The following is a 22,458-nucleotide window of genomic DNA, read 5'->3' on the forward strand; positions in this document are numbered from 1 at the left end:
TACCAGGGGTGTGGAGGAAAGAAGAGTAACTAACTGGTACTAAAAGGCCAAGCAAGGCCCCATTCCCACAACATCTGTGATGCATCTGAGACAATAAGGGGAGGAGGGGGGCATCTGTATGTTTTCCAGTGTTACAAAGGCCACATTGGATTAAGTTACACAGGAGCCTCTCATTAACAGTGAAATTATGAAGAGAGAACACAACAATACTGATGCGACCATCCATTCACGCGAGACAGAGAGTTGAAGTGAACAGTGGCTTTAATCGACTAGAATAGTGCCTGCCTGCGACTGCTCTACTCGTGAGAGCCGTCTACAGGGCAGCTGCTCTTTATACCTCCCCTCAAGGGGGCGGAGCCAGGGGCGGAGCCCACAAGGGCACCAACATGAAACATTCCGTGTAGTACAGTACAATGGTCCATAGGTGGAGCCCACATGGGCTACAATGTGATACAGTGGTGAATGGTTGGTACAATACGTTCACCACATCAAACCATGTGGACTGCAATGGCTCAAGGCGGCAGTTTATGGCACATTACCGCCTTCTCAAAGACAACTGGGGTACCCTTACCAGCGAGGCTCACAGTCCTTGGATATATGGGCTGCAACCTTCATGGAGTGGCAAGCGGTATCGAGAGGGTGGGGTGGAGGCGTTCCCCGGTGAGTTGGGAGTGTGGGGGAGTCCTGTGCGGGGAGCGGTCTGGGTGTTTAAAACAGTTACAGTGAAGTTAAAAGAGGTTTTATTCCTTCTAACTCTTTCAGAGTAACCATTAGCGTATGACTGGCAGAAACCATCTGAGGTTAGTGGTTTAAATCGCTTCTGTCAGATGGTACCCAGCCCGGCGCAATTCTCCAGAGGAAGTTAGCCGTCCCGGACAATTGCCGGGTAAACCCTTACCTGGAATTTTCCTGGAGGTATTCTGCAGCGCATCTTTAGGGTACCCACCCCCCCCCCCCCCCCCCCCCCCCCACCCCTCCAAATCTGACGCTGGGCAAAATACTGGCCATTATATTTTTTACATATCACAGATTTTGACCTTGACTGAAGCCTATCCACTAGGTTGAACAGTTAACCCCTTCACCGCCGATGCAGTGTGGCCTCCTCCCGCGTCGTAAAGTTTCGAGACACATTGAAAGTTATTGGCAAAAGGGAGGAAAAGGGAGGTAAGGAGAATAATTATTTTCTGTACAAAATTCTAGGAGGTTATTGCAGTGCCTGAAAGAGGGGTGGAAGTAGATTTCCTAAGAAGACCAGAAATACGATCAAGAGTAGACCATTTGGATGCGTCATTCAATACAATCATGGCTCTACTTTCACTCCCCATATCCCCCGGTTCCCAAGAAACCAAATGTCTGTCGATCCCAGCCTGAAGTGTGTTCAGCGATGGAGCTTCCACAACTCTCTGGCGTAGAGAATTCCAAAGGCTCACAACCCTCTGTGTGAATAAATTACGCCTCAGCTCAGTCCTAATCAATCAACCCCTCACCCTGAGAGGATGTCACCCCCCACCCCCTCCCCCGCCACCCTCCCGCCATCCACCCCATCGCCGGCTCCGTGCCCTCCATTCGGGGAGGGGAGGAAACAGTAGTAATTTTCAAAAGGAATTTGATGACACATTTGGAGAAGAGAATGCTTTTCAGGGTTGGTGGGACATGAGGGGAACTGATTAGATAGCTCTCCCAAGGAGCTGGCAGGGGCTTCATGGGCTAAATGCCCCCCCCCACACCCCCTCTCTGTCAAAAGATTCAACTTCCTGATCCTACGACTTGCGTTCCTGCCATTGCAGCTTGTACCTTTGGCACAGGGTCGGCGATCACTTTGCAAGTGAACGTTACCGACGTCCCCTCGAAGAGTTTGACGTGTTTTAGCTTCTTCTCGAAGACGGGCGCGGTGCCGTCCTGGAGCAGCTCGTCGTGCTGGACCTCCTCGTCAGACTCATCTACCGGCGAACGCTCCAGGCGAAATTCAATCTCACTGATCAGCCTCTGCTCAAAGCTGGAGACCTTGTATTCCTGAAAGAAAAGACCCAAAACGTCAGCGTCAAACGGAGGCTAAGTTAACACTGCAGATGGATTCATGTAGTCAGGTCGTGGCTGACTGAAGTGGACCTGATGGGCCGAATGGCCTCCTTCTGTGCTGTAAACATCTCTGAACCTATGCAAATAGTTTATCTTTCTCTATACTCTACCAAAACTCTCCATGATTTGAAGACCTCTAGCAAACCTCTCCTTAAACACCTGCAAGGCGTTGAAAAACCCCAGGTTTTGCAGACTCTGAAGCCCCTAATCCCCCGGTATCATCCCAGCAAGTCTGCCCTTGCTAAAGCACGCTGCACAAAAATGCAAACAATACTCCACTGGGGCCCAGATGGGAGAGAAACATTCTATGGGCAATCATACAATGTCTTATTTTCAAAGGCGCTTTGCAGCGAAGAGAAGGTCAGGGCCAGGCAAAGAGGAGAGGTCAATGTGGGGGGGGGGGGGGGGGGGGGCTCCAACACTTCAAAATCACAGAGGGGGCGGCAACGCTTTCGAGCAGGAATATGGACAGTGGCGCTTAACACACAGCAGCCCTGGAGTGAATCAACTGAGAGGTCGCGGGAGGATCTGAGGGTCGATAAGGTTCAGTGATTTCTAAAGCAAAGCTGAGAGAAAGGGAGGGGGTGGGAAAAATAACCAATAACCCCCAGATTAACCTTCAGAGTGATGGGCAAACACCACTCAAGATGTTCCACAGCAATCAACAACTCTGTGAAGAACAGAAAGACAACAATACGAGGCTGTAGGAGGAAATGGTTATTTCACTGGACGAGTAATCCAGAAATGCTGGACTTTTGCTCCGAGGCCTGGGCTCAAATCTCACCATGGTAATTGGTGGAATTTATATTCAATTATTAAAATTTTAAAATCTGGAATACAAAGCTAGTTTCACTAAAGTTGACCATGACGGCTGCCATCCATTGTAAAAATTCATCTGTTCACTAATGCCCTTTATGGAAGGAAATCTGCCTTCCTTACCCGGTCTGGCCTCTACGTGACTCCAGACCCACAGCAATGGCCCTCTGAAATGACTGAGTGAACCACTCAGTTCAAGGCCTCTTTGAAATATCGAGAAACAGCTGAAGGCACTAGATACTGCAAACGCCAGGGGCCCTGGACAATATTCTGGCAATAGTAGTGAGGACTTGTGCTCCAGAAACTCGCTGATCCACTAGCCAAGCTTTTCCAACATTGGCATCTACCCGGCTTAGCATTGCCCAGGTATGTCCTGTATCCAAAAAGCAGGAGAAATCCAACTCTGTCAATTACCGCCCCCATCAGTCTACTCTTGATAAAAGCAAATTACTGCGGATGCTGGAATCTGAAACAGAAACAGAAAACGCTGGACAATCTCAGCAGCCTGACAGCATCTGTGGAGAGAGAAGGGAGCTGACATTTTGAGTCTGCATGACTCGTTGTCAAAGTTCAGAGTCTACTCTTGATCAGCAGTATAGTGATGGAAGGGGGTCATCAACAGTGCTATCAAGTAACACCTACTTAGCAATAACCTGCTCACTGATGCTCAGTTCAGGGTCGGCCAGGGTCACTCAGCTCTTAAGCTCATCACTACCTTGGTTCAGACATGGACTAAAGAGTTGAATTCCAGCAGTGAGGTGAGAGTGACTGCCCTTGACACCAATTCAGGATTTGATTGAGTAGCAAAACGGGAATTAATGGAATCGGGGGGGAACACTCCCCTGGTTGCAGTGATACCTGGCACAAAGAAGGCGGGTCTTTGTAAAGGGTCCAGGCGCAGGCAATGGCGCCGTACCCGTTCGCCCCAGGGGAGTACTCGGAGAGTCCTGTGATGGGGTAGTCACGCTGAAGATTTGGAGGCAATTCCGACAACACTTTAAGTTGAGGGCATCAAGGGTGATGGCGATAAGAGGGAACCATGGGTTTGAGCCAGGGTGGATGGATGTGAGGTTCCGGGGATGGGATGAAAGAGGGGAGAAGGAGATGAAGGATCGGTGGCTGGACACTTCACTGGCGGGCTTCTCCATTGCGCCGGCAGTGCACCTACGCCCGGGGTTTCCCGACGGCATGGAGCTTCCCACATTGGGAAACCCCATTGGCCGGAACGGGGGGGGGGGGGGGGGGAGGAACGGGGGGGGGGGGGGGGGGGGAGAGAATCCACTGCCAGTGGGGAACACCGCATCAGAAAACTAGTGCAGCGGGGCGGAGAATTCCGCCCCTGTTTTTGAAGGGCCGGTTCGCAAGCTTGGAGGAGTTGGGGGTGAAGTTTGGACTCCAGTGTGTGGGGGGGGGGGGGGGGGGGGGGGGGGGGGGCTTCAGGTCTATGCAGGTGAGGAACTTCACGAGAAAGGTCTTCCCGAATTTTCTGGTGGCACCGCCCTCTTTGTTGCTGGAGGAGGTGCTGGCGGCGGTGGGGCTGGAGGGTGGGGACATTTCAGCAATTTACAAAGAACAATACAGCACAGGAACAGGCTCTTCAGCCCCTCCAAGCCAGTACCGGTCATGATACCAACTTTGGCCAGAACCCTCAGCACTTCCTAGTGCCGTATCCCTCTATACCCATCCTATCCATGTTTTTGTCAAGATGCTTTTTGAACCCCGTTAATGTATCGGCTTCCACAACCTCTCCTGGCAACGCGTTCCAGGCACTCACCACCCTCTGTGTAAAAAACCTGCCTCACAAATCTCCTCTAATCCTTGCCCCACGGACCTTAAACCTATGTCCCCTGGTGACTGACCCCTCTACCCTGGGAAAGAGTGCCTGCCCATCCACTCTATCCATGCCCCTCATAACCTTGCAGACCTCTATCAGGTCGTCCCTCAACCTCCATCTTTCCAATGAAATCAGTCCGAGTCTATTCAGTCTCTCCGCATAGCTAACACCCTCCAGACCAGGCAACATCCTGATAAACCTCCTCTGCACCCTCTCCAAAGCCTCCACATCCTTCTGGTAGTGTGGCGATTGGATTGGATTGGATTTGTTTATTGTCACGTGTACCGAGGTACAGTGAAAAGTATTTTTCTGCGAGCAGCTCAACAGGTCATTAAGTACATGGGAAGAATAGGGAATAAAAGAAAATACATAATAGGGCAACACAAGGTATACAATGTAACGACATAAGCACTGGCATCGGGTGAAGCATACAGGATGTAGTGTTAGTGAGGTCAGTCCTTAAGAGGGTCATTTAGGAGTCTGGTGACAGTGGGGAAGAAGCTGTTTTTGAGTCTGTTCATGCGTGTTCTCGTGCGACCAGAATTGTGCGCAATATTCCAAGTTTTTATTTCACGGCGTAAAGACTGGATTTTAAAAAACGCAACAATCAGCGGCAGACCACCACCTAGTTCAGACCAAAATACAAACACAATTTATTTATTTATTTAAAAAAAAATAAAAATTTAGATTACCCAATTATTTTTTCCAATTAAGGGGCAATTTAACGTGGCCAATCCACCTAGCCTGCACACCTTTGGGTTGTGGGGGCGAAACCCACGCAGACACGGGGAGAATGTGCAAACTCCACACGGACAGTGACCCAGGGCCGGGATCGAAACTGGGACCTCAGCGCCGTGAGGCAGTTGTGCTAACCACTAGGCCACCGTGCTGCCCTAAACACAATTTACTTTTAACTCCACTGACAAATGGCACCGATCGCTGGTCGAACAAGATTGCTAACTCCCTCGATCCTGATCTGGAAAGAGTTAAACTGCACACTAAAATTAACCCCATCAGCGTCAAATCCTTTCGCCCATTCCGAGTACAGAATTCGTTTTGTGGACTCCACTCCACATTGAAATAAAAATACCCTGACCCAAACCCCAAATAGGAATGATCCATGCTCCGGATAATCTGAGGTAACTGTTCCCTCTAGCTCAATTTTCCACTGAAATAAAGGAAGAAACCGGATGAGAAAGAAAGTGGTGCCTTCATTCAAATTGAGGATCAAGTCATGACCCTGAAGAATACATTTTTGTTTCTGCTTCGTTCCATTCCCGTCAGAGATGGAGGGACGTGATATTAGATTGCGAGTCCTTGCTGCTTGATTGCAAGAAACTAATTGCGGTGCGGAATCGGTTTTTCTCTCCCAACCGAAGCACTTTCTACCGCGATAATAGAATTTCAGAGAATGACTTGAATCGTTCGCCACAAACGCACCTGGGTCGCAGGCTCATCCTCAGCCTCCTGAAAGTTGAAGACAGTGGCGGCATTGTCCGCTCCCAGAAGCCTCCGGGCCATCTTTTCCTCATAGGTCAATTTCTGGGGGGAGCAGGGGGTAGAGGAGGAGGAAAGGAAAAAGTAGAGGGAAATAAGTCACAGATGTAGACCGTGTACGATAAGCAAATAAGTAAAAATCAGCCCAAATGGTCGGAGGCTGGGAACCTGCCACCGTGACCAAAACACAAAGCATCCATTTGGAAGGCAGTAAAGAGTTGGACATCTTTTTATACAGTCCTTTCCAAAAACCCAGGGACTTACCCCCCAAAGGCATTTCACAGTCAATGGAATACTTTTGTGAAGTACAGTCTCTGTTGTAAATAGAGCAGCCTCTGTGTACACAGCAAGATCCCACGAAAGACAAATATAGAAATGATCAGATTAGCAAACGTTCCTCAGTTATCAATGGGCAGGCATATTTACGCACCCTGCCAACATCGACAAGCTCAGTATCTAGTTTGTTTAAGTACGAGCGTACGGCCTTGTTCAATTCGGACTGGAGCAACAGGTTAGGCATGAGGTTTGGGGCTGACTTTGAGGAGTGAACAGCGGGGGTGCCCAGTTGAACCCATTAACACGAGAGGAGTAGGTCAGAAATGGCATTTGTGCTTACCCAAGCTCCATCACAATGAGCATCATGAACTGGTTCACACATCCTATGCGGAGTGTCTCCGTTTATAGCAGGCACATTGGCGTGAGCCACAAGTTCCCCACTATACCGGGTGGACAGGGAAAGCTTAAAATCCCCAGGTCAGTACTCAAGGGAGAGCTACACTGTCATTCAAATGAAACATTAGGCCAAGGGACAGGAGTGTTAATTGTTCAGGTGGGAGAGGGCCTTTATTAGAGGATTACTTGAGATACCTATTGACGCTGCTGGTGAACTGGAAGATTAAGAGCTGCATATTTGTATTGTTTCTCTTGGAATAAACCTAAAGGCTGTAACAAAAACAGAAGATTCTGAAAAAACGGAGTGGATTTGACAAAATCTGTGGCGAGAGAAACAGAGTTAACGGCCGCGATTTAGAAGCCCTCCAGGCGAGCAGACCTCCCAGAGGGCAGCACGGTAGCATTGTGGATAGCATAATTGCTTCACAGCTCCAGGGTTCCACGTTCGATTCCCCACTGGGTCACTGTCTGTGTGGAGTCTGCACATCCTCCCTGTGTGTGCGTGGGTTTCCTCCGGGTGCTCCGGTTTCCTCCCACAGTCCAAAGATGTGCAGGTTAGGTGGATTGGCCATGATAAATTGCCCCTTAGTGTCCAAAATTGGCCTTAGTGTTGGGTGGGGTTGCTGGGTTATGGGGATAGGGCGGAGGTGTTGACCTTGGGTAGGGTGCTCTTTCCAAGAGCCGGTGCAGACTCGATGGGCCTAGTGGCACTGCACTGTAAATTCGATGATAATCTATGATCATGGGCGCAAATCCCATAATGGCTGCCAAATCTCGCAAGCGGCCAAAAACGGGATTTGTGGCGGCGAGATCTCAGTTTAAGATCTTCCCCCTCCCCGCCAGTGAGCCTGATTTCCATTCATTGGCATAAGTTAATATTCACTTACCTTCCATGACATCGTACCTCCCCCCCCTCCCCCCCCCCCCCCCCCCCCCCCCTCAGTGAAAACCAGTCGGGACGAACATGCTAGGTGTGCACGGTGAGGTATAGCCCTCAGTGGTACAGGACGTGGGCTTCCCCTGGCAGTGCCGACCTGGCAGTGCCGACCTGGCAGTCAGAGGGTGGTGTTTCCAGGGGCAGGGCCGAGGGCAGACTCGTGGCCCTGGGCCTGTGAAGGGGGCGCGGGGAGTGTCTGCTTTGGGACGGGTGACCAGGCTGGTGCCTGTGAGGGACGGTGGGGGGGGGGTGGAGGGTGGACTCGATGCCTGTGAGGGGATGGGGGGGGGGGGGGGGGGAGGGAGGAAAGAATGGAGCTTGTGAGCGGGGTGGGGGGGTGCACCCCGATCCCAGGAAACAGATGGGCTTGCCTCGAAGCTTTTTGGGGGCGGGGCGGGACAGATCCTGCTAAGAAGGGTGTGGGTGATGCCAGTAATGAGGAGGGGGTGGACTCCCCAATGCCTGTGAGGTGGGGGTGTGCCCCATTGCCGGGAGGGTGCCCATCGAGTCTGCACCGACACTCTGAAAGAGCACCCTACCTAGGCCCACAACCCCACCCTATCCCCACAACCCAGTAACCCCACCTAACCTTTTGGACACTAAGGGACAATTTAGCCTGGCCAATCCACCTAATCTGCACATCTCCGGACTGTGGGAGGAAACCGGAGCACACGGTCACGGGAAGAAAGTGCAAACTCCACACTGACAGTCACCTGAGACTGGAATTGGACCCGGGTTCCTGGGGCTGTGAGGGAGCAGTGCTAACCATTGTGCCACGATGCCACCCCGGGTAGACCGACATGAAACCAGACGGGTCTCCCATGGTGTCCTCCAGGCGAGCAGACCTCCCAGAGGAACCCGGTTGCGTAAACCGTTCATTCTAGTGAAGTCTTATGCACTGAAACGGCCTCTAAAAATGGCAGGTCGATACTTGAGTGACTAGGTTGCAGGCGGGGCAGGCTCAATCAGAGCTAATGGGCTGGATCCTCCGCAGCCCGACGGCGTAATCGCGGCCAGCGCCGGGGCGGAGAATCCAGTCGGACGCAGAAATCGGTACCGGCCCCGGTCCGGCGATTCTCCGGGCACCAAAAATCGGCGTCACCGGGGAGTACACCGCTCCGCCGGGGGCTCATTGACAGAGGCCCGCTCAGCAATCCTTCGCTCCCGACCGGCTGAGTTCCCGACGGCGTGGAACTAACCACCTATTGCCGGTCGGGATGCTCGGGTGGTGGCTGCGGACTCAGGCCACGGCCGCCCTGGTCGGGCGCATCGAAGACCAGGGGGGGGCCTTATAGGTGGCCAGGGATTAAATGTGCAGGGTTTGAGTGTCGGGCGCGTGGCCGATCGGGGAGCCTTTTTCTTCGGTCTGGCTCCGCGGTCCGAGTCCGCCATGGAGCACGGCGTGGCCGCTGGAGGTCGCCGCCGTGCGCATGCGCGGCCTCTGACCCGGAGGTGCGGGGGTCCGTCTCTGCAACAAAAGTTGCGGGATTCACTCCGGGTCCCTGCTAGCCCCCTATGGAACTTTTTTCCAGGAATTTCAGGGGTAAAACCCCACCGTTGTGACTTCAGCGTGGGGACATAGTCTCATTCTCGGAGAATCCAGCCCAATATGGAACCGAAGAAGAGTTATACTGTTGTTAAAACGTTAACTCTGCTTCGCTGTCCACAGATGCTGCAAGACGTGCTGAGTTTTTCCAGCATCTTCTGCCATTTGTTTCAGATCTCCAAAGCATTTGGCTTTTTATGTGTGAGGTGGAGGGGTATAAGGAGAGAACTCAGAGCTGAGGGCCCTCAGTGGTGGAGTGGTGAGAATTGTCAATGCACCAGAGACTAGAATGGGGAGCGCAAATATAAGAACTAGGAACAGGAATAGGCCACCTGGCCCCTCGAGCCTGTTCCGCCACTCAATGAGATCATGGCTGATTCGTTTTGTGACTCAGCTCCACTTACCCGCCCGTTCACCATAACCCTTCATTCCTTTATTGTTCGAAAACCCATCTATCTTTGTCTTAAAGACAGTCAACAGGGTAGCCTCAATTGCTTGACTGGGCAGGGAATTCCACAGTTTCACGACCCTCAGAGGGTTGGAGGGTTGGGTGAGGTTACAGAGATAGGGAGGGGCGGGGCAATGGAGGGATTTGAAACCAAAGATGAGCCTTTTAAAATCAAGATGTTGCTTGATCAGGACTCAAAGTAGATCAACGCGCAGGGATGGGGCAATGGGACTGGCTGCGAGTTAAGACACGGACAACTGTGTTTTGGAGGATCTCATGTTTACGTGGGGTAGAATGTGGGAGACCAGCTGGTAGTGTGTTGGCAGAGTTGAGTCTAGAGGTGGGACTCAACCTCTAGACAAGGTTGTGCAATGTTTTGGAGACAGATAGGATCCCATCAGAATTATGGCATTTCTCGGCAACACTGTACCTGCTCAACATTGCACTGGAGAATCAGTGTCCATTAAATGCTTATCCACAACATTTTCACCCATTGGAAGGTGCACGACTGAGAGCATCAACTTGACACTCAAGTCCCTTGAAGGCTTTAAATTTGAAGGTGGAGTTATTGAGTTAACACCAACACAATGCCATTTGGAAAATTCAACAGGAGAAGCATTTTGTTCTCTGTCCCGGGAATCACCTGGCCATTGCTTAAACGGTCATCCTTAAAGCGGAGCTTCCTCTCCAGGTCCTGAATGACCGCATCCTTGGTTCCCTGAATTTCTTCGTCCGTTGCCAAGCGAGGAGTCCGGCTGTTTCTCTTCAGACTCTGAGGGGTTCTGCAAGACACAAGCAGGTTAGATTTTTTAAGTGTAGATGCCAGACGTAGCTTTGCGTCTCGGAAAACTTTGGGCCCATTTCTGACAGATCCCACGGCTAGCCCGCCTTCAAAATAAATCTTTTAAATTCCCAAAATGAATTGCAAAAGCCCAATTTCTAATTTATTAATGTTCAGTTAAGCCGTGGAGTTTTGAATTCATCTCTACAACAATCTAAAGGGCAAAATATTTTCAGGACTATGGGGACACAACATGGAAGTGGGGCTGATTGGATTAGTCTTTTATAGATGGGCTGAATGCCCCATTCTGTGCTTCCCAATTCCATCATACTTTGAAAAGAACAACAAAATACACCATCAGTATTGCCCAGGTTGTAATATCTGAAACAGCTCTGGCCACAATATTAGCCGTATTTCTGCTCTATGTTGTTGTTAAGGTTGCATTTTGCCAAGGTGGAAGTTGGCCAAGTTATATTTTAGAAAAGGAATTTTCAATGTCGTTTGACGATGCTTTCAAATGACGTCAATAAGGTGCAATCAATTCCTGCTGAAACGTCAAGACCTCAGACTGACAAGATACTGTAGGGTACCAACAGAGTGTCTCATGGCTTACTTACATTGGGATGGCTCCTTTTGGAAGGCCCAGAGCGTTGACGGGTGACACAATGGACTGTGATGGCAACACGGAGCTGAGGAAAGCACTAGGTGATTGGGTGGAGTGAGGAGAGGCTCTTACAGCTGAGGGGGAGAAGTAAGCCGGCTGGACTGGGGAGGGGAGAAGAGGCGGGGGCGGAGGAGGCAGAGGGAAAGGATCTTGGGCAAAGATAATGGGGGGACTGAAGACCGGTGGCGGAGGAGGAAGAGGAGGAGAAGAGGAGCGAGGGCTCAGGGTTGAAGGGGAGGCGAGGCGCCACTGCTCACCGTCGCCCGGGTAAGGCTGCGGAAAGGGAGGTGAAGCGACTCGGTTAAAGGGTTTGTGCGAGGTGGGGGGAGAGAGGGGGGAGGACAGGCTGGAACCAGAAGAGCCAGAAGGAGACAGGTACCCGGCAGAAGATGGCAGGCTTTGAGCGGCAATGAACTGCTTGGGCCGAGCATAATTGAAAGTTGTCGTTTGCTGCATGGTTGGCGGGGTGTGGGGGTTCAGCACGCTCATTGGGGCGGGGGATAGCTGGTTCGAGGATGGCGAGCACGGGGGGAGGTGAAACGTTTGCTGATTTGGAGATACGCTTTCTCCTTGCTGTTCCAGAAGAATCTGATTCTGTAGTTGCTGCAGTCTCAATGGGTCGCTGGAACAGAAAGAGACAAAGATTAAGCTCATTATTAATTAATATCCTTCTGCACAGAGCTATCCATATCAATAGCTGAGGGTTCCATTCAACAAACGACTGTTGCGGCGGTAAAAAAGTTCTTCCATAACGTCCGACACATTAGCACCTTTCACAATCTCAGGACATCGCACAGCACTTTACTGTCATCTAAGTACTTTTGAAGTGTGGATACATTTTGTTACGTGAAAAGTTACACACAGCAAGATCCCACACACACACCCAAATGTAGTCAGAAGCAGATAATAATCGGTTTTTGTGATAGATCATAGAATTTACAGTGCAGAAGGAGGCCATTAGGCCCATCGAGTCTGCACCGGCTCCTGGAAAGAGCACCCTACCCAAGGTTAACACCTCCACCCTATCCCCATAACCCAGTAACCCCACCCAACACTAAGGGCAATTTTGGACACTAAGGGCAATTTATCATGGCCAATCCACCTAACCTGCACATCTTTGGACTGTGGGAGGAAACCGGAGCACCCGGAGGAAACCCACGTACACACGGGGAGTATGTGCAGACTCCGCAAAGACAGTGACCCAAGCCGGGAATCGAACCTGGGACCCTGGAGCTGTGAAGCGATTGTGCTATCCACAATGCTACCGTGCTGCCCAGTGATGCTGGTTGAAGGATAAATGTTGTTGAGGATTACAACTCAACCCTTCGTCAAAATGCTGCAGTGTGTCAATGTGACGTTAATTTCTAATTAAGCACTTTGTGGGCGGCATGGCAACATAGCTACAGGGTCCCAGGTTCGATTCCCGGCTTGGGTAACTGTCTGTGCGGAGCCTGCACGTTCTCCCAGTGTCTGCGTAGGTTTCCTCCGGGTGCTCCGGTTTCCTCCCACAGTCCAAAGATGTGCAGGTTAGGCGTATTGGCCATGATAAATTGCCCTTAAGTGTCTAGAAATGCTGGGTGGGGTTATGGGGATGTGGGCTTAAATAGCGAGCTCTTTCCAAGGGCCGGTGCAGGCTTGATGGGCCGAATGGCCTACTTCTGCACTGCACATTCTATGAAATCAATAAGTAAAGTGTGCTGGAACACATCGGAGGCAATATTATGGAAGGTATTGATAGTGGCATCAAGGTAAGACAGAATGTGTTAATCGGAGAACAAGGATCAGTGCTCAGTGAAAGCAAACCTATCAGCACCTTCCATAGTGTTGTTTTCACTGAGAGTGTGAACTATGGAAGGTGCTGATAGTCTTGCATTCACTGAGAACTAACATTTATTATCCGATTAACACACATTCTATCTTACATTTATGCCACTATCAGCACCTTCCATAGTCCTTCACTGTGCCATTAACACTGCCTTTGTCTCATGCCCCACACATCTCTGTTCAGTCTCTCCTGGCTCCCTCCTATCACTGACCTTCTTCTTTTCTCCACCTGCTCTACCCCCTCTTAAACAGTATAAAATTCATCACATTTCTCCCTCTCTTTGGGTGAAATACTCTGCCCCTCACGCGGCGTGGGAGAATCGCAGTAGGGCCCTCCCAACATTTTTCACGCCCCCCGGGCGCCCCCCGCGATTCTACCCCCCCCCCCCGCTCGGACCCCGATGGGCTGAGCGGCCGGCCATTCACGACCGTTTCACGACGACGGCAAACACACCTGGTCGCTGCCGTCGTGAAACGGGTGCCAGATGCCTGTTTGGGGCTTCTAGGGGGCCGCTTGGGGCAAGAGCACCATGACTGTGCTCGGGAGGGGACAGGCCCGCGATCGGTGCCCACCGATTGTCGGGCCGGCGTCCAAATCGGCCCACTATTTCCCCTCCGCCGCCCCGCAAGATCAAGCCGCCACGTCTTGCGGGGCGGCTGAAGGGAAAGACGGCCACCGCGCATGCGCGGGGTTCGTACTGTCATCGCCATGACGTCAGCCGCGCATGCGCGGGTTGGAGCCGGCCAACCTGCGCATGCGCGGCTGATGTCATTCTTGGCGCGACGCCCCCCCCCGGCCGAGAGTTACGGAGCGCCGCTCCTAGCCCCGCCGGGGGGGGGGGCGAGGAGCGGCCTCCGAGGCCGTCATGAAACTAGACCGAGTAAACGACGGCCCTCCTGATTTTTCCCGGGAGTGGAGAATTCCGCCCTTTAGCTTTGAAGGAGAGCCGTACAGACTCGAAAATTGTTTCTCTCTCCACAGATGCCTCCAGATCTGCTGCGTAATCCCAGCACTTTCGGGCTTTATTTCAGGTTTCCAGCATCCGCAGTACTTTGTTTTTATATATTTTATCTACTTTTTCTGGGCGTCACAGCAGCACAGTGGTTAGCTGGTGCGACCATCAATTCACTCAAAGACACGAGTAGAAGTAAACCGAGGTTTTAACCAGCTTAGAACAGTGCTTGCCTGCGACTGGTACAATACTGTGACCCACCTACAGGTCAACTGCTCTTTATACTTCGTTTCAAGAGGAGGAGCCATGGGCGGAGCCCTTACATCCCCCTGTGGGTGAAGCCACACAATGGCCCATAGGTGGAGCCCACAAGGTCAACAACATAACATAGCTGTAACACAATGGCAGAACAGATACTAATACACTGGTGAATTACTAGTACTATACATTCACCACATTAGCAATGTCGCTTCACAGCACCAGGGACCCGGGTTCGATTCACAGCCTGAGTCACTGTCTGTGCGGAGTCTGTATATTCTCCCCGTGTCTGCGTGGGTTTCCTCCAGGTGCTCCGGTTTCCTCCCACAAGTCCCTAAAGACGTGCTTGTTAGGTGAATTGGACATTCTGAATTGTCCCTCTGTGTACCCAAACAGGCGCCGGAATGTGGCGACTATGGGCTTTTCACAGTAACTTCATTGCAGTGTTAATGTAAGCCTATTTATGACACTAATTTAAAAAAAAATAAAAAATTTAGAGTACCCAATTATTTTTTCCAATTAAGGGGCAATTTAGAGTTGCCAATCTACCTATCCTGCAAATCTTTGGGTTGTGGGGGTGAAACCCACGCAGACACGGGGACAATGTGCAAACTCCACACGGACAGTGACCCAGGGCTGGGATTCGAACCCAGGTCCTCAGCGCCGTAGGCAGCAATGCTAACAACCACTGTGCCACCGTGCTGCCCTTTTTGTGACACTAATAAAGATTATTATTATAATAGTTTGACTATCCGTGCAACAGGATGCTGGCTCGAGCAGTGAACACAAATTTGCTGGATTCCTTCAAACAAGAGAGATGGACGGGTTTCTGTGTGGGATGGAGCTCACTATATACAACAGGTGGTTACTGTATGGAGTGACCAGAGCCAGAGTTGTCTCCTGGACTTGTTTTGATGTGTCAATTCAGGCGGGAAAAGCGGATCACAGTCTGCCTGCTCCAATGCGGGATTTTCCTGCTATATTTATTGACACTTGATCATAAAAATCCTGCAGGCGGGTCCCACCACATGGAGGCAGAAGGACGGGCTCTGAATGAGCCCATCCGGACCACAAACCGTGGACCTCAAAGGGCACCCCGATCTAATAATAAAAATAAGAAAGAGGTTCCCTCCCCACGGACACGGGAACCCTGACCCCCAAATCCTATCCCCCATGGACACCGGGATACCCCCTCACCCACCCCCATCATGCACATTCGCCTCCCCCCCGCCGTGTAAAATTTCCATCATGCACTTCCCCCAGCACTTCCTCTGTAACTATTAGAATTGACCAGGGAGAACCGGTGAATGTGGTTTATTTAGTCTTTCAGAAGGCTTTCGACAAGGTCTTACATAGCAGGTTACTATGTAAAGTTAAAGCGCATGGCATTGCGGGAAGTGTCTTGAGATGGATAGGAAGCTGGTTAGCAGACAGGAAGCAAAATGTTGGAATAAATGGGTCTTTTTCTGATTGGCAGGCAGTGACTAGTGGGGTACCGCAGGGATCTGTGCTAGGATCCCAACTGTTCACATTATATAATAAGGAGGGAACTAAATGCATTAACTCCAAATTTGCAGATGATACAAAGTTGGGTGGGAGGGTGAGCTGTGAGGAGGATGCAGAGATGCTTCAGCGGGATTTGGACAGGTTGAGTAAGTGGGCACATCTATCAACAATCAGTAAACAAGTAAGCAAATAAACCAATGATCACAGAGCCCACCCACGCTCTTGATTTACGTACTGCTATTTTCTCAACTAAAAGTTTAAAATACCCATCGGACCCGTGCGAATGGGTATCGAGCTCATGTACTCTGTACAGTACTCATGTTTTTTAGAATTGCAATTAGCCCCATGTGCATTCCCAATTTCTTTTCCTATATCCACTCACAGAATGGGAAGGCCAGCATTAATTCCCTATCTCTAACTGCCCCTGAGAAGGTGGTGAGCCGCTGTTATGGTTTCCCAGGGCAATTAAGAGTCAACCACATTGTTGAAAATGAAAAATTAAAAAATGAAAATCGCTTATTGTCACGAGTAGGCTTCAATGAAGTTACTGTGAAAAGCCCTGAGTCGCCACATTCCGGCGTCTGTCCGGGGAGGCTGGTACGGGAATTGAACCGTGCTGCTGGCGTGCCTTGGTCTGCTTCAAAAGCCAGCGATTTAGCCGAGTGAGCTAAACCAGCTGTGGGTCTGGAGCCACATGTAGGCCAGACCAGGTAAGGACAGCAGATTTCTTTCCCTAAGGCGACATTGGTGAACCAGGTGGGATTTTATAGATCATAGAATTTACAGTGCAGAAGGAGGCCGTTCGGCCCATCGAGTCTGCACCGGCTCTTGGAAAGAGCACCCTACCCAAGGTCAACACTTCCACCCTATCCCCATAACCCAGTAAACCCACCTAACACTAAGGGCAATTTTGGACACTAAGGGCAATTTAGCATGGCCAACCCACCTAACCTGCACATCTTTGGACTGTGGGAGGAAACCGGAGCACCCGGAGGAAACCCACGCACACACCGGGAGGATGTGCAGACTCCGCACAGACAGTGAACCAAGCCGGAATCGAACCTGGGACCCTGGAGCTGTGAAGCAATTATGCTATCCACAATGCTACCGTGCTACAAAAGCGGCACTAGCAATTTTTACTCCAAATTTATTTAATTAACTGAATTCAATTTACAAATTGCCGTGGCAGAACTTGAACCCATATCCAAAATTATTAGTGCTGTCCTCTGGTTTATTAGTCCAGTAACATATGCATTATGTTACCATGCCCACAGCTAACTAGTTACAGTGGCTTGTGATTTATGCCGTGTCAACAATGTGCTATCCACACGCGAGAAAGAAAAACATTGCCGAGGTAACTCCCATCACAAGAAGCCATGGAGACAAATCATGGCAAGAAAAAAAAACCACTGGAAACTCGAAAGAAAATTAGAAAATGAGGGTGCAGCAAAAAGAGGAGGGCGGCTAAAGTTAATTCCAATAATCGTATGTTGAGGAAAGAATGAGTCTGCAGCCAGCCTGTACCTGAAGACAGGTTTATTTCTAGGACTGCAGAGTAAATACACAGAACTTTCCAGTTCCTCCTCCAGACCCAAAGTGAACACTTTTGTATACTCTTGCATTGAAGCCCTAATACTTCCATCGATCCATAGAACCCCTACAGCGCAGAAAGAGGCCATTCTGTCCATCGGATCCGCACCAACCCTCCGAAAGGACACTCAGCCTATGCCCACTCCCCCATCTTGTCCCAATAACCCCACATAACTTGTACATCTTTGTACACTAAGGGTCAATTCAGCATGGCCAATCCACGCAACCTGTACATGTTTGGACTGTGGGGGGAAACCGGAGCACCCGGAGGAGACCCACGCAGACACGGGGAGAACGTGCAGACTCCGCACAGACAATTACCCAAGGCCAGAATTGAACCCGGGTCCCTGTGAGGAAGCAGTGCTACCCACTGTGCCACCACCCTTCAATCGAACTTGAATCAAACTTCTCCAATTGGGGATAGCTGCTATTAATTACCGCCTTACAGCATGTCTTTATTGCCACACAATTTGAACATTGACAGCTCAGATACATAGAACATAGAGCATTGAACATACAGTGCAGAAGGAGGCAATTCAGCCCATCGAGTCTGCACCGACCCACTTATGCCTTCACTTCCACACTAACCCCGTAACCCAATAACCTTTTTGGTCACTAAGGGCAATTTAGCATGGCCAATCCACCTAACCTGCACGTCTTTGGACTGTGGGAGGAAACCGGAGCACCCGGAGGAAATCCACGCAGACACGGGGAGAACGTGCAGACTCCGTACACACAGTGACCCAGCAGGAAATCGAACCCGGGACCCTGGAGCTGTGAAGCCACAGCGCTAATCACTTGCGCTATCGCTGCCGATGCTAGCGTGCAATGGGAAACTAAACAATGCTGAATGGTTAAGAGGCAGGGAAGGTAAAACTACAGCGAAATACTTCAGCGGATGGAAAATGGAGGATGAACAAATGAGAAGTAATCACATGGAGGGTGTTTTAGCCTTTCATGGGATGTGGACGTCGCTGGGCAGGGCCAGCATTGGTTTCCCATTCCTAAATGCCCCTTGAACTGCGTGGCTTGCTCAGCCGCTCAGGGGCAGTTGAGAGTCAACCATTGTGCCGTGGATCTGGAGTAAGATGTAGGCCGGACAAGGTAGGATTGGCAGATTTCCTTCCCTAAAGGACACCGAATTTGCACTCTGCCAGCTGCTGTGGTGGGATTCCGAACCTGCATCACCAGAGCATTGGCCTGGGTCTCTGGATTTCTCGTCTAGTGACTTCACCCCACTAGGCCACCATCGCGAAATGATTCGGGCAGGGAGAAAATCAGGGAGTTGAGGTACACGTCATCTCTGAGCTAAGTGGATGGCAGAGTAGGCCCGAGGGGCTGAATGGCTGCTCTTGCTCTTCCTATTCTACGCAAGGATCGGGGCTCGGGCACAATTCTGGCCAAAGGAAAACCCACAGATGAGTTTATCTTTTTTTTTGTTGCCATTTTAAGCTTCCAGCGAGCATGAAAATAGGAGGGGAGAATTTAACAAGCTATATTTATGCAGCACAATTCAGAGCAATTCATTGGACAGTTAGTTATTGCAAGAATGTGGGACTCAATTGGAGTTTTTGCTCAGTTGCCAGTCAGCTGGGATGAAATTTGAGAGTTGCTGCATTGTGCGAAACAGAACAGACTATTCACCAGAAAACAATTTCAGAAGATAACTGTAAAATAATGACGAGCTGCCGTGCTGATTAACTTCGCCAGCCAGCATCCCAATTAGGTTACAAGAGTCCTTCCTGTTCGTACATCTTTTCCAACCACAGTGACAGCACACCCTGCAATTACAAGCTATCATTGACTGACTGATCTTCCTGTCGGCAAGCATCAGCCAGGATCCATCAGGCAACCGATGTCCCTCCTCATGCCAAGGAGGGTGTAAGATTTCAAAAGCGCAGGTTGCCTGTTCAGACACGGCACGGGTGAGACACGGCGCCGACGGGCACCCCACTAGCTCGCAGGTAGCAACCAAGCTGGAGCGACATGGCAGGATGGGATCACACACCGCACAGAAAGAGGCCGTTTGTTTCACTGCGCCTAAAGAGCGCCACGATTGGTCCCGTACTAGAATAGAAGTAATAGAATAGAACGATACAGCGCAGTACAGGCCCTTTGGCCCTCGATGTTGCACCGACATGGAAAAAAAAAACTAAAGAAAAACTAAAGGCCATCTAACCTACACTATGCCCTTATCATCCATATGCTTATCCAATAAACTTTTAAATGCCCTCAATGTTGGCGAGTTCACTACTGTTGCAGGTAGGGCATTCCACGGCCTCACCACTCTTTGCGTAAAAAACCCACCTCTGACCTCTGTCCTATATCTATTATCCCTCAATTTAAGGCTATGTCCCCTCGTGCTAGCCACCCCCATCCGCGGGAGAAGGCTCTCGCTGTCCACCCTATCTAACCCTCTGATCATTTTGTATGCCTCTATTAAGTCACCTCTTAACCTTCTCTCTAACGAAAACAACCTCAAGTCCATCAGCCTTTCCTCATAAGATTTTCCCTCCATACCAGGCAACATCCTGGTAAATCTCCTCTGCACCCGTTCCAAAGCTTCCACGTCCTTCCTATAATGAGGCGACCAGAACCGTACGCAATACTCCAAATGCGGCCGTACTAGAGTTTTGTACAACTGCAACATGACCTCATGGCTCCGGAACTCAATCCCTCTACCAATAAAGGCCAACACTCCCTCGCTCTTTTAACCTGCATTATTTTTTGTTTCCTTTCCAAGGATCCGATTTCCCTTTTGAAAGCTGTGACTAAAGCTGCTTTTACTGTCCTTTGACCCCAGTCTGCTGTGTAAAAAAAAACATTAATCATCTCCCCACTGGACCTTTTCAGAGAATCATAGAATTTACAGTGCAGAAGGAGGCCATTCGGCCCATCGTCTTCACCGACCCTTGGAAAGAGCTCCCTACCTAAGGCCACACCTCCACCCTATCCCAGTAACCCAGTAACCCCACCTAACCTTTTTGGACACTAAGGGGCAATTTAACCTGGCCAATTTACCTCACCTGCACTTCCTTCGGGACTTGTGGGAGGAAACCGGAGCACCCGGAGGAAACCCACGCAGACACAGGGAGAACGTGCAGACTCCACACAGACAGTGACTCAAGCCGGGAATCGAACCTGGGGCCCTGGGGCTGTGAAGCAACTTATGCTGACCACTGTGCTGCCATGCCACCCGAAATTATCTTCCATCTGTGCCCTCTAGTTTAACATAAGGATCATGTGCGGGAATAGCTCCATTCGGCCCCTCGAGCCTGCTCCACCAGTCGAGAAGATCATGGCTAATCTGATTGTGACCTCAACTCCATTTTCCTGCCCACCCCACCCCACCATAACCCTCGACTTCCTCACCAATCGGCAACCTACCGAGCTCAGACTTGAATATATTCAATGATCCGGCGCCTACTGTTCTCTGAGACAGAGAGTTAGTTGCACAGATTTTATTTTTCTTTTGTTTATTTACTCTTGCATGGCAAGGCTCACAGTTGTTGCCCATTCCAAATTGCTCAGGAACGGAGAGGGTAAGGACCATTGAGAATCAACCACATTGCTGTGGGTCTGGAGTCACATGTAGGCCAGACCAGGTAAGGACGGCAGATTTCCTTCCCGAAAGGACATTTGTGAACCAGATGGATTTATTTTTAAATCAAACAACAATCAACGAAAGTTTCATTGTCACCATTACTGAGACTAGTTCCCAATTCCAGATTTTAAAAACAACTTAGTCGAACTCCAATCACACCAGCTACTAGAATCATAGAATTAAAAATGTAGAAGGAGGCCATTTGGCCCATCAAGTCTGTACCCGCCCTTGGAAAGACACCCTCCTCAAGCCCACACCGCAACCCTGTCCCCGTCACCCAGCAACCCCACCCAACCGTTTTGGGACACTAAGGGGCAATTTAGCATGGTCAATCCACCTAGCCTGCATATCTTTGGACTGTGGGAGGAAACCGGAGCACACGGGGGAAACCCACACTGACACGGGGAGAACGTGTAGACTCCGTACTGACAGTGACCCAAGCCGGGAATCGAACATGGGACCCTGGAGCTGTGAAGCAACAGTGCTAACCACTGTGCTTCCTTGCTGCCCCCAATATGCTACCATGGTGGGATTCAAACCGATGTCTGACAGAATATTAGCTTGGACCTTGCTAATTCAGTATATATCATCACAATGCCATTGTCTCCCCTAACGAGCTTTGGGAGAAAAAAAAAATGGAGACCCCTAATTTTAAATGGTGACCCCCTTGGTTCTGGACTCCCCCATGTGGGGAACATCCTCTGAGTTGCCATTTTGATTCTTCTGCCAGTGGAGATAGTTTCTCCCTATCCACTGCATCAAAACGCCTCATCATCCTGAACGTCTCTTTCAGATCTTCTCTTAGCCTTCTCCTCCGTTAACAAGTACAACCACAGCTTCTCCAGTTTCTCCGCATAGTGCTTCGAGTCATGTTGAAATGTAATTTGTTGAGGGATGGTATTAAAAGAAAGTAATAGTATAAAATTGCTCTGAGCACTATATTTAGTGTTGAAAGGTGAATGTAAAAGCAATAATCATCTTATCCAGTAAAATAAGAACATGGGAAATGAATGGAGTGCACCAGATATGTACAAGTATGGAGAGTATTGCAGACATAGAAACTGAGAAAATGGGAGCACGAGTAGGCCATTTGGTCTTTCGAGCCTTCTCTGCCATTCAACATGATCATAGCTGATCCTTTATCGCAACACCACGCGCTCCCCCCATACTCCTTGACACCTTTAGACTCCAGAAATCTATCTATTTCCTTCCTAAACATATTCAGTGACTTGGCCTCCACAGCTTTCTGTGGTGGAGAATTCCACAGGTTCCCACCCTCTGAGTCAAGAGGTTTCTCCTCACCTCAGTCCTAAATGGCCTATCCCGTATCCTGAGCCTGTGAGCCCTATATCCTGACACTCCCCAGCCAAAGGAAACAACATACCTGCATCCAATCTGTCCAGGCCTGCCAGAATTTTAAAAGTTTCAATGAGATTCCATTGCATTCTT

The 22,458-nt window shown here is 50.1% G+C and overlaps 1 protein-coding gene across 9 annotated transcripts in view; it reads right to left on the reverse strand.

The window, feature by feature from the left end:
* The window catches only part of palld (palladin, cytoskeletal associated protein), a 499,404-nt gene that overhangs the window by 39,325 nt on the left and 437,621 nt on the right, over positions 1-22,458 (reverse strand). For all 9 annotated transcript variants that reach the window (XM_038805828.1, XM_038805826.1, XM_038805829.1 and 6 more), the window contains 4 exons: positions 11,228-11,896; positions 10,473-10,611; positions 6,170-6,271; positions 1,795-2,013 (listed from right to left, as the gene is read on the reverse strand). In XM_038805828.1, the coding sequence (XP_038661756.1) occupies positions 1,795-2,013; positions 6,170-6,271; positions 10,473-10,611; positions 11,228-11,896 (1,129 nt within the window). The remainder of the gene's footprint in view (positions 1-1,794; positions 2,014-6,169; positions 6,272-10,472; positions 10,612-11,227; positions 11,897-22,458) is intronic.

This window comes from Scyliorhinus canicula, chromosome 8 (assembly GCF_902713615.1).
Source record: "Scyliorhinus canicula chromosome 8, sScyCan1.1, whole genome shotgun sequence".
In the NCBI taxonomy this organism is placed as follows: domain Eukaryota; kingdom Metazoa; phylum Chordata; class Chondrichthyes; order Carcharhiniformes; family Scyliorhinidae; genus Scyliorhinus; species Scyliorhinus canicula.